The sequence below is a fragment of the Ranitomeya imitator genome, chromosome 7 (genome assembly GCF_032444005.1).
Source record: "Ranitomeya imitator isolate aRanImi1 chromosome 7, aRanImi1.pri, whole genome shotgun sequence".
Taxonomy (NCBI): domain Eukaryota; kingdom Metazoa; phylum Chordata; class Amphibia; order Anura; family Dendrobatidae; genus Ranitomeya; species Ranitomeya imitator.
The window spans coordinates 12,794,668-12,807,959 of NC_091288.1; the positions used below are offsets into that span (position 1 = coordinate 12,794,668).

At 40.8% G+C, this 13,292-nt stretch overlaps 1 protein-coding gene across 2 annotated transcripts; it reads right to left on the reverse strand.

The window, feature by feature from the left end:
- Positions 1-256: 256 nt before the first annotated feature.
- On the reverse strand, positions 257-11,781 carry LOC138644389 (keratin, type I cytoskeletal 18-like). 2 transcript variants are annotated; one of them, XM_069732704.1, is made up of 8 exons: positions 11,260-11,781; positions 9,673-9,755; positions 8,445-8,601; positions 6,096-6,260; positions 4,211-4,336; positions 3,822-4,042; positions 2,350-2,378; positions 257-394 (listed from the first exon to the last, which is right to left on the reverse strand). In XM_069732704.1, exons 1-8 carry the CDS (start codon positions 11,635-11,637, stop codon positions 303-305), a joined length of 1,251 nt encoding a protein of 416 aa, XP_069588805.1. In that variant the 5' UTR covers positions 11,638-11,781; the 3' UTR covers positions 257-302. The 2 variants fall into 2 exon arrangements, with proteins under 2 accessions (XP_069588805.1, XP_069588806.1); XM_069732705.1 differs by having other exon boundaries at positions 2,335-2,378.
- Between the last annotated feature and the right edge of the window lie 1,511 nt (positions 11,782-13,292).

A 13,292-nucleotide genomic window follows, 5' to 3' on the forward strand; every position in this document is an offset into this window, starting at 1 on the left:
TGCTCGGAAGTGATGTTCATACCCGTCCTAACCTCACCCACTTTTCTCGCTACTTGTGAAGTGTTGCAAATAATACCATTATTCTCTGTATTATAGTGACCTAAAGACATTAATAAATTCTTCCCTTTATTTGAATATAGAGTCCAATAGTCCAGAATCTGATGGTCTGGAAATTCTTATATTCCAGGACGCGACATTAGAACAGCAGGGAATCGTTGTTCTATTTCTGCATTACTAATACAAAGCCACAGATAAGTAGTTCTTATTAGTTTTATTTATAGATCCTGTTCACATTCGCCATCTTATTTAATGGTGTCTTCAGATGACGCAGACACTACTTTTCCGTCCACGATCTCGTGCTGGGTCACAGTCACCTTCTGTATAGTGCTTGGTGCTGTGGGGGAGACACAGAATTAATCACAGTAAGCTTTTCAATTAGTGAATATAATGTAAAATTCCACTGATCTGGGAATCTTCTCACAGCTGAGGGTTTGTTACAGTTGTATTCTGGGAGCTACACCATGCAGACTTTAGCCTGATACATTGTAACACTCCGGAAAGGAGAGACTCTTCTGATGTGTTCAGCTCAGAGTATTGGCCTGGTTTGATACAATTGTTAGAAACCATCAGCTGTAACAATGTTCTAGTCATTGGCAGCAAGCATGTGTTTTAAAATGGTAACAATATACAAGCCCTGATTCATCACTGCGTATTTTTTCTGGCATAACCATGGTTTTAACAGTGACTTTATTTGATCATTGTTTAATTTGCACATTTAAGTTATCTTTACTTGGTTTTGACTTTTTCACTATTTTGTCTGCGGTTTTCATTATAGAGATATTTTGGTGTAATTCATTTATCACTGCAAAATCTCTACCCATCTTTGTGCAGTGGTGCTCCAGTAGTGGAGTGCAAAATCTTTTGCACAGTTAAACTAAAGTGTCGCTTTCTGCGCTAATAAGGTAAGATCCAAAATTATGAATTGGAAGCCCAAGAGGGTAAATTTGTTGTGCAACTGGTCCGAGACGGTTAACTTGTCCACTGCAGGTAAAAATCTACGTCAGACACCTAAGTGTAAAATCATAGAAGTTGCAGATTGTTGCTCTCAACAGACAAGTTCAAAAATGTGCTCGACCTTAAAATTGTTCTTTATTTCAATCTTTTATCCTAACTTTTGGGGTAAAGTCATAAACGATGCTAAAATGTTGCAAACTTTGCTGATGCACATTGGCAAACCATTTTTGCAATTGAATCAGATGAAAACATTTGCAAATCCTATCAGCAATGAAAAGAAAAAGGAAACCTTAAAATATAAAATAGAAGTTAAGAAAGAGTGCAAGTTAAAAAAACAAACACCAAAAACTAGACAATAAAAGGTGTTAGTGCGATAATGATTTGGGTACAAAATGTTTAAAGATCGATCTCCATATATAAAAAGTTTTCAGTTCTCCATCATCTAAAGGAGGAATGGGGGCATTCACATGTACATATCTATGGGGGCTATATATGCAGTGACCATAGAGGATCATCCCATATTCTTTACTAGCCAGACCAAAAATCAATATAATTTAATTTAAAAACCATTCAGATGTGAATAGCAGCTAATAAGCAATTGCAATGTAAGCAATTTCCTTACATGCAGTATATATTAGGCTAGGGTTATATAGCGGGATTGTTCCTTTGCTGATGTCACTATTACGGCTCATACCCACTTGCGAGAAAAGAAAAAAAAAAAGGTCCGTAATCTGGACCGAAAAAATTGGATGCAAACTATGCAATTGTCATGCGAGTTCAATGCGATTTTTAATCGCACCATCCGTATGACATCTGTATGCAATGCGGTTTTTTTTCTCTGCAACTATTTTTGTACAATCATTTACAGGACCATTTACAGTGTTCTGTGCCACAGAATGGTAATGTCTCTGTAAAAAAGGGACGGAAAATGGATGGTCCGTATTCCGCACTGATTGACTTGAATTGGCGAGACTCGCAGCATGCTGCAATTTTTTTTTTCTCAGTCCGATTTCAGCTGAGAAAAAAATAGCAAATGAGATGCCACCTATTGAATAACATTGGTCAGAGTGCAATCCGATTTTTTTTTTTTTTTTTTTTTTTTTTTTTTTATCGGATTGCACTCGTCCGTTTTTCTCGCAAGTGGGTATGAGCCCTAAGTCTCACAATAGGAGAAAATTAGGGGAGCGAATCCAGGAGAAAATATTTTAAGGATGGGATCATTGTGCAGCAATTATCAGCCCCATCGGCTACTTGTTCTTACTAATTCTGTGATTTTTTTTTTTATAATCCTTTCATAAGTTCAGATTTTCCTTTTCTTACCTAATATTCACTTACCGCCTTTTGCTGGAGACTCTGGACCGTTCCTGAAACGCAAAATCTGAATATTAGTTTAAATAATATATATTCCAAGACATCTACTATGTAATTGTCTAAGGATCACTTCCGTCTTTCTGTCTGTCACGGATATTCATTGGTCGCGGCCTCTGTCTGTCATGGAAATCCAAGTTGCTGATTGGTCTCGCCAGCTGCCTGTCATGGCTGCCGCGACCAATCAGCGACGGCCACAGTCCGATTAGTCCCTCCCTACTCCCTTGCAGTCAGTGACCGGCGCCAGCTCTATACTCTCCGCAGTCAGCGCCTACTCCATACTCCCCACAGTCAGTGCTCACACAGGGTTAATGCCAGCGGTAACGGACCGCGTTATGCCGCGGGTAACTCCGTTACCTCCACTATTAACCCTGTGTGACCAAGTTTTTACGATTGATGCCGCCTATGCAGAGATGCATTGCGAAATTACCCAGAAGACTTAGTGGTCTCGCGAGACCACTTAGTGATCTGGGTAATTTCGCAATGCATCCTGAGAACGCAAGATGGCGGCAGCCGCGCGCGCATTGCCAGAGGTTTGCTGGATTTACGCTGGATCCCGCCAGTGGGTGAGTATATATAACTGTTTATTTTAATTATTTTTTTTAACAGGGATATGGTGCCCACACTGCTAAATACTACGTGGGCAGTGTTAGATACTGCGTGGCTGCTATATACTACGTGGCCACTTAGATACTATGTGGGCTGTGTTATATACTACGTGGGCTGTGTTATATACTATGTGGGCTGTGCTATATATTACGTGGCCAGTGTTACATACTACGTGGGCTGTGTTATATACTGCGTGGCTGCTATATACAGTGTGAGCTGTGTTATATACTACGTGGGCTGTGTTATATACTGCGTGGCTGCTATATACAGTGTGGGCTGTGTTATTTACTGCGTGGCCTATATTAACGCATTGGGTATTCTACAATATGTATGTATATAGCAGCCATATGGTATATACCACAGGCCACATAGTACTCCTATATACTACGTGGCCTGTGCTATGTACTATGTGGCTGCTATATACATACCTACATACATATTCTAGAATACCCGATGCATTAGAATTGGGCCACCATCTAGTACCTTAAATAAAAGCCCCTAATCGATCTCCCCCATAGATAAAAATGTAATTGGGACCAACATGTTGCGGATTTTAGCATTTGATTTGCGCAGATAAAATCCGGCATGCAATAAGATTCCTGCATGTGGATTAGATTTTCGCTCGGCGTGTGAATTTATGTTGCAGATTTTATTCCTTTTAACTTAAGCAATGGATAAATCTGCGGAGAATGCGCACGGTACTTGTGGGAAGTTTATGGCCTATTTTGCTAGAGATCTGCTGTGTATAATAATTATATAATTTCGGTATTTTTAATAATATCTAAAGTGAGAGCAGAGTCATCTTTCTGAGCTCTGCTTGCGGCTGTTACTTGTCTGTGGCTCCTTCCAGCAGGGTGCGGTAGGCGTGGATCTCATTCTCCAGCTTGGATTTTAGGTTCAGGAGCGCGTCGTAGTCCCTGACTTGCCGCTCGATGTCAGAACGACAGGCGGCCAGCTCGTCCTGGAGGCGCGTCAGGAGGCGATTCAGCTCCGTCAGGTTGGATCCGTAGTGATTCTCTGTGTCCTTCAAGACGTGATCTAAAGAGTCCACCTGGGAATGAAGCAAAATGAAGGGGAGTCATGGGGCAGACGGCATCCTGTAAACCAAAATGGCGCAATTTGTATGTGAATTTTATGCCAAAGCGACAAGTAACAACACTTAAACATTTTCCACTCTCTTCAGTGCATCCTAAATCCCACACTCGAGGGTCCTCCTCACCGTTTTTTGGAGGGTCTGACGTTCCATCTCTAAAGCCTGTAGCTGGCGCCGGAGGTCGGCCGCCTCTGTCTTGGCTTGGTCCAGCGCCTTTGTGTTCGCGCTTGTCTCCTTGGAAAGGGAATCAAACTGCGGCAAAGAAGAAGAACTTTAAGGCCATGTTCACATGTTGCATTTTTTGCTGCCTTTTTATGCCAATTTTAAGCCGTTTTACAGTACCAGAAAAAGCAATGAAAGTTCAGGAATCAAATGCACAAATATTGATTTCTTTTCCTTCATGATTTGGAAAAACTGCTGCGTTTTTGCAAACTGCAGCTTGTCGTCACTTCTTTAAGCGTTTTTGAAGCATTTTTTCACCCATAAAAAGTAATGGGTAAGTGCAAAAAACGCAGCAAAAAAATGCAGGTATCAGGGTTTGCAATGAAAAAGAAAAAATAATCTTCAGCATGGATCTTCTAAAAAGTCAATTTATTGAAAACACTTTAAAATGCAAACATTTGCAAAAAAAAAAAAAGAAAGGATGGGGGTCCCAGGTGGTCAACGCCGACGCGTTTCGACCATCAGGTCTTAGTCATGGCATGATAATGGAACCACATATTAACATTTTATACAACACAGAACCAGGTTCTGGACTACGCCCTTGACCAAGGCGGCTCCGTGCATGGACATCATTGCACTGTTGAGGGATTGGTGAGCTGACTTATTTTCTTCCCATTTTTTTCCTTTTTCCCTATTTTGGTATCAGGGTTTGGCGCAAGGAAGTTGCATCATGATTTTCTTTGGGGAGGAACTAAACTACATCAGCATGCACAAGAGACAACAAAAAGCAGCAAAACCTGTTTTTTGTGAGCAGTTTCTTTATTGGCAAGAGAGCAGTAAAGAAAAAAAACGCAACGTGTGAACATAGCCTAATTGTAAACTCATCGTCCAGTTATATCCTGATGAGAGCGAAGTTCCAGAAACCACAGAGGGAGTAACTGGGGCTTCATCGCCCTGCGGAGACCCTGGATCACACCCTCCAGTCTAATCTGCAGCTACAAAGTCCTCATTTGATAAAGGAGCAAAACTGATACACTGTATTATGCCAATTGCTATTTTCTCTGTGCCTCTCCCCTTCTTTTTTAGCCTGGAGTGCTTAGACAGCAGAATAACACGACAACATAATCACAACATAATGGTTCATAAAGTGGAACCTCAAATTGAGGGTATGTGCACACCTCCGGATTTTTAGCGTTTTTTTTTTTTGCGGAATTTAGCCATAAAAACGCTATAAATCTGCTAAAAAAAGCTAACATTATGCATCCTATCATTTATAATGCATTCCGCATTTTTTGTGCATATGTTAGCGTTTTTTTCCGCAAAAAAAACTCATACCGCAAAAAATCCGGACATGCTCTATCTTTTTGCGGATTTTCTGCGGATTTCCTATCAAAATGGACATTCCGGAAAAATCCGCAAAAAATCCGCGCAAAAAAAGCGTCAAACGCGCAAATTTCGCAAGAAATCCGCGCAAAAAAAGCACGCGGATTTCTGGCAGAATTCTCTGGATTTTGTCAGGAAAAAATCCTGACGTGTGCACATACCCTAAAAGGGCTGATAATACTCTTTTAAACTCTGGGATTTTGGCACCCAATTTGCAGAAGGTTCACTTAACTGTGTGGCCAAACAAAATTACTAGAAGCCCCTCTCTTCCAGATATGAGTGGTCCCAGCACTTAGGCCGCCACATATGTCTCAAAAATGTGGCATCAGGAGATAATTAAAAGTGAGCTACCCCATTAAGAATAATACATTATTTAATATTATACTACATTGTTACAATGACTCCATTTGTGCGTTATAGATATATACTGGGCAAATTTGATTTGACTTGTATTTTTTGCTCTTGCCTTGTTCTGATAAGCGTTCTCCGCATCTGCCCGGTTCTGCTCGGCCATTTTCTCATACTGGCTGCGGATTTGAGCGATGCTTTCGTTCAGGTCTGGTTTTTTTGGTGCGTCCACTTCAACCCTTACATCATTAGTGGCTATGAGCGCCTGCATGGCCGCCACTTCCTGTAAAATAGAAAAGGAAGATACGATCACTAGATGGCGGAACTAATATCCGTGTCTAATAAATGAAAGCTGCACTCGGAAGCGCTATAATATGTAAACACTGAATATATGAGACTGGAACTGCATCACTGCTGTAGAAAACCTGCATCATAGAGCTTGATGCTGCCTGTCCTTATCACTGTAGGCTTACAGCCCGGGAGAGGCATCATGTTAGGTTTAGGGTCCCAACAAAGAGGTACACCTTGACGCTGTTGTTGGGCACAAATAAATTGGCCAATTTGTGCACTAAGCACCTTCATTATTTAACATGCTTTCTACAGCAATAATGCGATTTCATATATTCAATGTTTACATATAACATTTCAGAGCGCAGCTGCAATTTGTTATATAGAGCGGCTCTTCGCTCGCTCCTGTTCAATCTTGTCTTTTTCTGTTTGTCAGCAAAATGGTGACAGATTTCATACGTCAACCAGCAGAATTCTGAATGCAGCTTTGGATGTGATTGGAGTGTAAGAGAAGATGTACAATGTACATGATGAAGCCGAGTGTTTACAAAGTTACTCAACTTCTGTATGTAATCTGTGAGCAGAAAGCCCCACACTGCTACATAATGTCAGATGAAAGAAAACCAAACATACAGAATATACAGGGCCGATCCCGGATGAGGAGCGCACCCGCTAGATAAATATGACAACTCTGTACACAGAAGGGGAGGATTTCTCATCAAGTGACATTACTGAACTGAGATAAATAATAATGAGGAGACAGAATCAGATAAGTATTATATTTGTAATATATTGTACCTAGGAGCAGTATTATAGTAGTTATATTCTTGTACATAGGAGCAGTATTATAGTAGTTATATTCTTGTACATAGGAGCAGTATTATAGTAGTTATATTCTTGTACATAGGAGCAGTATTATAGTAGTTATATTCTCGTACATAGGAGCAGTATTATAGTAGTTATATTCTCGTACATAATAGCAGTATTATAGTAGTTATATTCTTGTACATAGGGGCAGTATTATAGTAGTTATATTCTCGTACATAGGAGCAGTATTATAGTAGTTATATTCTTGTACATAGGAGCAGTATTATAGTAGTTATATTCTTGTACATAGGAGCAGTATTATAGTAGTTATATTCTTGTATATAGAGGCAGTATTATAGTAGTTATATTCTTGTACATAGGAGCAGTATTATAGTAGTTATATTGTACATAGGGGGCAGTATTATAGTAGTTATATTCTTGTACATAGGGGCAGTATTATAGTAGTTATATTCTTGTACATAGGAGCAGTATTATAGTAGTTATATTGTACATAGGGGGCAGTATTATAGTAGTTATATTCTTGTACATAGGGGCAGTATTATAGTAGTTACATTCTTGTACATAGGGGCAGTATTATAGTAGTTATATTCTTGTACATAGGGGGCAGTATTATCGTAGTTATATTCTTGTATATAGGAGCAGTATTATAGTAGTTATACTCTTGTACATAGTAGTATTATAGTAGTTATATTCTTGTACATAGGGCAGTATTATAGTAGTTATATTCTTGTACATAGGGGCAGTATTATAGTAGTTATATTCTTGTACATAGGGGCAGTATTATAGTAGTTATATTCTTGTACATAGGGGGCAGTATTATAGTAGTTATATTCTTGTACATAGGAGCAGTATTATAGTAGTTATATTGTACATAGGAGCAGTATTATAGTAGTTATATTCTTGTACATAGGGGCAGTATTATAGTAGTTATATTCTTGTACATAGGGGCAGTATTATAGTAGTTATATTCTTGTACATAGGGGCAGTATTATAGTAGTTATATTCTTGTACATAGGGGGCAGTATTATAGTAGTTATATTCTTGTACATAGGAGCAGTATTATAGTAGTTATATTGTACATAGGGGCAGTATTATAGTAGTTATACTCTTGTACATAGGGGCAGTATTATAGTAGTTATATTCTTGTACATAGGGGCAGTATTATAGTAGTTATATTCTTGTACATAGGAGCAGTATTATAGTAGTTATATTGTACATAGGGGGCAGTATTATAGTAGTTATATTCTTGTACATAGGGGGCAGTATTATAGTAGTTATATTCTTGTACATAGGGGAGCAGTATTATAGCAGTTGTATTCTTATACGTAGGCTATCTACAGCATGCACTCACCTCCTTGTGATCCCTATGTAGATGAGCCAGCTCTTCTCTCAGATTCTCTACCTCAGACTCGAGTTTCATCCTCAGGAAGTTGGTGTCATCTATCATCTTGCGCAGTCCCTGGGTGTCCTTGTGCACCCCATCACAGATGACCTGTTCTGCTTCCAGCCTGCAGACACCATTATTAATAACAGTGCGTTGTGGTCACACATATTACATTTCATGTATAAATGTCATGTTTCTGTTAGTTGAGGAACTTCATAGCATAGAGTCTTTATTGCTGGGGACCCTGCACCAACTAATATGTAACAGAAGGTGAGAACACGTCTCCTGAAATACTTTGTGCTGCTGAGCGTAGTGCAAACGATTAGAAACAGGAGGAGTTTTACGTCTTGTTTGATGACGATTATTTCTTAGACTTCATATGAAGATGTCACATTTCCGGTCTCTGACGTGAACTCGAAGTGTAGTAGAGATGAGTGAACTTGTTCGGAAATCTTTCGCCAACATCAAAGTCGGCACGAACGTTACTCATTCAGATTCATGTTCGGATTCCCGAGTAGAGATGAGCGAATTTGCTCAAGTTCCCTCTTATTCGGCAAGCTATAACCCTTGCCGAATAAGCTGCGGAGGAAACCCGGCTTCCTGGACTGCGCCGGCCGATCAGCTTATCGGCGCCGCAGCTGCATGTGTCGTGGCTGTGTCACAGTCGCAGCACATGCATGGAGAACCGTTTTTTACATTATTTAATTAAAAAAAAAAACTGCAAGGGGACCCCTCTATTCTTGATAACCAGCCTTGCCAAAGCTGACAGCTAAGGGTTGCAGCTGTTAGTTTTGCCTGGCTGGTTATTAAAAATATAGAGGAGCCCACTCCATACTCCCATCAGCCGCCGCCTGCCCTCACTGTTATTAGTGACAGCAGGCATAGGCTGATGGCGTCAGGTGATGGGAATACTACTCCCAGTGACTGGAGGTAAACCTTTTACTCTGATCACAGCTGCAGGCTCATGTTGTCATCTGACAGCATGGGATACTTAGCTCTGACCAGCGGTAATGATTTTACCACCGATCAGAGTCAGTGTTTGTCGCGCTGTCATGCACACTGAATGTTCGGGCCCGCATTCAATTAAATGGGATTCGGGTACCCGAACCAAACTTTTTGTGAACTGGTCGAATTCCTCGAACCCGAATATCCAGAGGTTCGCTCATCTCTACCTAGGACATTAGCAGTTACTCACTTAACTTTGAAGTCGTCCGCTGCCAGCCTGGCATTGTCAATTTGCAGCAGGAGTTTGGCGTTGTCCATATTCAGATCTTCCACCTTCAAGAAGAACCCAGAAAGTGAAAATTGAAGGAAGTGATCCTTATTAGATCTGCTATAAAATCCTGATGATTGGGCTCTGATATCTGGCGATCCCCCTTCCTATGTGGTGATATCTTTACTCCTAAATGGTGGCATCACATGGGCACTGTGTAGAGCGATTGTTGCATTGTTTGGGTACTGTATACGTGATATTATTGCACTTTTTTTTTTCTCTTTAGTGTTTTACTGATATTGAGAGTATGGGGTGTTTTTACTTTAGCACCATATGGCATGGTGTTGCGAGTAGGGTATGGTCGTATTTTGGAGCTCCAGGAGGGTATTGCTTGAATGCCATATGCATTGTTTAGTAGTATTATTTAAGCAAACGTATTTGGAACAATATTTTCTGTGGGCACGATGTAGTTATCTGGACTATGACAGTATTGTTTGGGCTCTGTATCACGCTATTTGTGACTTTTATGGCAATATTATTTTCTCACTATATAGCAGTATTAATTGTGTATGTCAGTGTCATTTGGGTTCTATAGGGTGCTGTAATGCGCTATTATAGGAACCCTGTATGGTGGTATTAATGTGTAACTAGTATTTGTACAATATATGGTAAGATCATTTATACCGTATATCATGACATTATTTGAGCCCTGTTTGGTGGTATTAATGCACAGTATGTGGTAATATTATTTGGGCACTGTTTAGATGTATTAATACATTATATTACTAGTGTTTCCACAATATCTGGTGCTATTACTTATTCTGTATGTCGTTACATAATTTTGGCACTGTATGGCGGTATTAATGCACTGTATTAGTATTTGCATAGTGTATGGTGATATTTTGGGGGATGGTGGATGAACCACAGACGGATGCTCATATCACGCTGGTATTTTGCATTTTCTTCTGCTATCAGAGTACAGACAACTGCACATTGTGAGCGCACGGAGCACAATGCCGGTAATGTCTGACAGCGGGCAGAACCAGGGATAACTGTGCACAGCAGAAGAGCAGGACGAGATCTGATAGGATCCATCAGTGCAAACCCACAGACAAGAGGATGGTGGTTGTGATCATTGCACCGATCCCTATTATGTATCATGATCTGTTCCTGCATTTACAGAAACCAATTATCTCTGGGAAAGTAACTTATTAGACACAGTTTGGACCATGAGGTGACACCGAGGAGGACCCTGGGCAAGGACCTCATAAGGGCAGTCTGATAGCCCCTCATAATGCACAATTCCACCTGCTTTGGAGACCGACGTGGCCCCCTGACCTCTAGGGCCCCTGTGCGGCTGCAGAAGTTGCATCCTGATCACTGATCTCCCACGATTGTACACAACTGGGGAAGCTGCAGTCACATTTGTGTTCTGCGCCTCGGGGCATCAGGAGGGCACTATGGTCCATGTGATTACACCGCTGATACATGGCGCTCACGGACACCGTGGGCATTGGCTGGTATTTGCCACCATTTGACTGTCTCCCCCTAATTTTCATGGGGTCTCACCTGCTTTCGCAGCTGTTGCAGAGGTGCCTGGCGAGTCTCCCAGTCTCGAGGCGCCGGGTTCTTCCTGGCAGAGATGTCCTCAATCTCATCTTGCAGTTTTCGGTTTTCTTCCTCCAGACCCCGGACGCGTTGGAGGTAACCGGCGAGACGTTCGTTCAGCTCCTGCATCACCTCTTGATGGTTGTTCTGCAGCAAAGTGTCCAACCCGGAGCGAAGCGAAGGAAGCGAAGACTCCATGGCCGACTTCATTGATTGGAGATCCAAGCCAGAACGCAATGACTGCAACCTGGAGGGCGACATCCTGAAATCCCCCGACCCCATCTGGCTTGAGGAGCTGCTGCGCCAACTTGGGGCTCCGGAAGACATTTGGAAAGACATGAAGGAGATAGGACGTAGGAAATAAATGGAGTGGTTAAGTTAGGGTCCTCCTGAGGGGTTCAGGTGCTCAGTGATGGTGTCGTGAGCCTTGGGGGGCTGCAGAAGGAGCAGAGCTGGGGTTGTATGGAGACTCTGTGCAGGACTGATCACAGGTGAGGCAGGTGAGCGCATATACCAGGATGTGCAGTAATATTAATGAGGGGGAGGCGCAGACCGTGCAACACAACTCCCCGTGTGCTGGAATCTGTAGCTTCACATTGGTGCAGGGCGACCGGCCACGTAACCCGTCTGTCCCCATTTCCTAAACTTTCACCCCCTGGTATCTAGAATGTTTGTAAATTCTGCGTCAAGTTTTCTTCTTTTGATTTTTTTTTTTTTTTTTTTATACTCCCAAGTCGTGTTTAAGGAACAATGGAAAGATCTTCCATCCTATTAACCCATTACTTTCCAAATTAGAAATTTTCATTTTACGGATTTTTCAGAAAAGGGCGTCCCAATATTCAATTCAAAATGACAATGACATGATTTCCTATTTTGAAAACATTCATTTTACAAACATAACACAAAAAATTGGACCTAATCAAAAAAATTATAAAATCTTAGTTGCTAGAAGCAAAAGATTAGGCGTCCCGAAAAAAGGACATTGGTAGATAATGGGTTAAGAGGGTCATCATGGTAGAAAATAAACCAAGGGTCTATATAGCCCTCAGGAGCTGCTGGATGTGTATGATGGGTCAGATTTTGCCATCGTCCTTCCCTTTACTCCTGGAGGTGATTTCCTGATTTTCTTTTTTCCTTTTCCATTTTTTATTTTATTTCTTCTTTTTCCTTCTCCTTCCCACTTCATTTAATTTTTGCACATTTGTTAGATGGAATATATGTGAGTGTTTTTCCAGATCTCCAAACAGACATAATAAAAGGGGACATTGAAACATTCAGTAACTTCGGCGACTGCGGAGGGGAACTACAAGTTACAGCCTGACCAGACTTGACTGTCTTTCTTTAATAGTCTATTTTGGAAATTGCTTTTATATATCCACCCCTTATCATGTATCAACTCCAACATTGAGGATCGGCCAAGAGTTTTGATAAAAAGGAGCACATTTTTTTATATGTCAACTTTAATAATAATAATAATAATAATAATAATTATAATACTTTTTTATTTGAGCAAATTGCACCCAAATATATTAAAAAGGAGCATCCATTTTTCTTTTATCCATTTTTTTTTTCATGTGGCGACTGTTCTGAATTAAGAAATTGAAATCTAAAAGTTTTTTGACTAATCCTTGTTCAGTAAACCGTGCTCACTATTCCAGCCATTTGCACAATTTACAACTTTTTTACAACTTTAATTTTTGTGCAATTTGCAACATTTGAGGCTTAATTTTTTACAAATCTATTTAATAAATATGGGACAAAGTGTTCCTCAGACCCTATAATATATTATTACCGTGGGACCACCTTTCTTGTAGGAAGCGATAGGTGGTGGTTCCAGTGTCCATGTGCTAGTTATTGGTGGTCTCCGTTCACCGTGGGTCACAGTGGCGGGGAATGGAGGGAGCATTTGCTGATTAGGTGGTGACATCTAGGGAAGGGTGTGGATTGGAGCCACGATCCGCCCTGATCTCTGGAAGAGGAAGGTTCATTCTAAT

What these genes read in the sequence shown, in the direction of transcription:
- LOC138644389 (XM_069732704.1), bottom strand. Translation starts at nt 11,637, where the DNA reads ATGTCTTTCCAAATGTCTTCCGGAGCCCCAAGTTGGCGCAGCAGCTCC. An exon ending in AGAACGCTTATCAGAACAAG is followed by an intron (nt 4,337 to 6,095) that starts GCAAGAGCAAAA and finishes TCTTTGCCGCAG; the next exon opens with TTTGATTCCCTTTCCAAGGA. An exon ending in CTGGAAGGAGCCACAGACAA is followed by an intron (nt 2,379 to 3,821) that starts GTAACAGCCGCA and finishes TTTGCGTTTCAG; the next exon opens with GAACGGTCCAGAGTCTCCAG.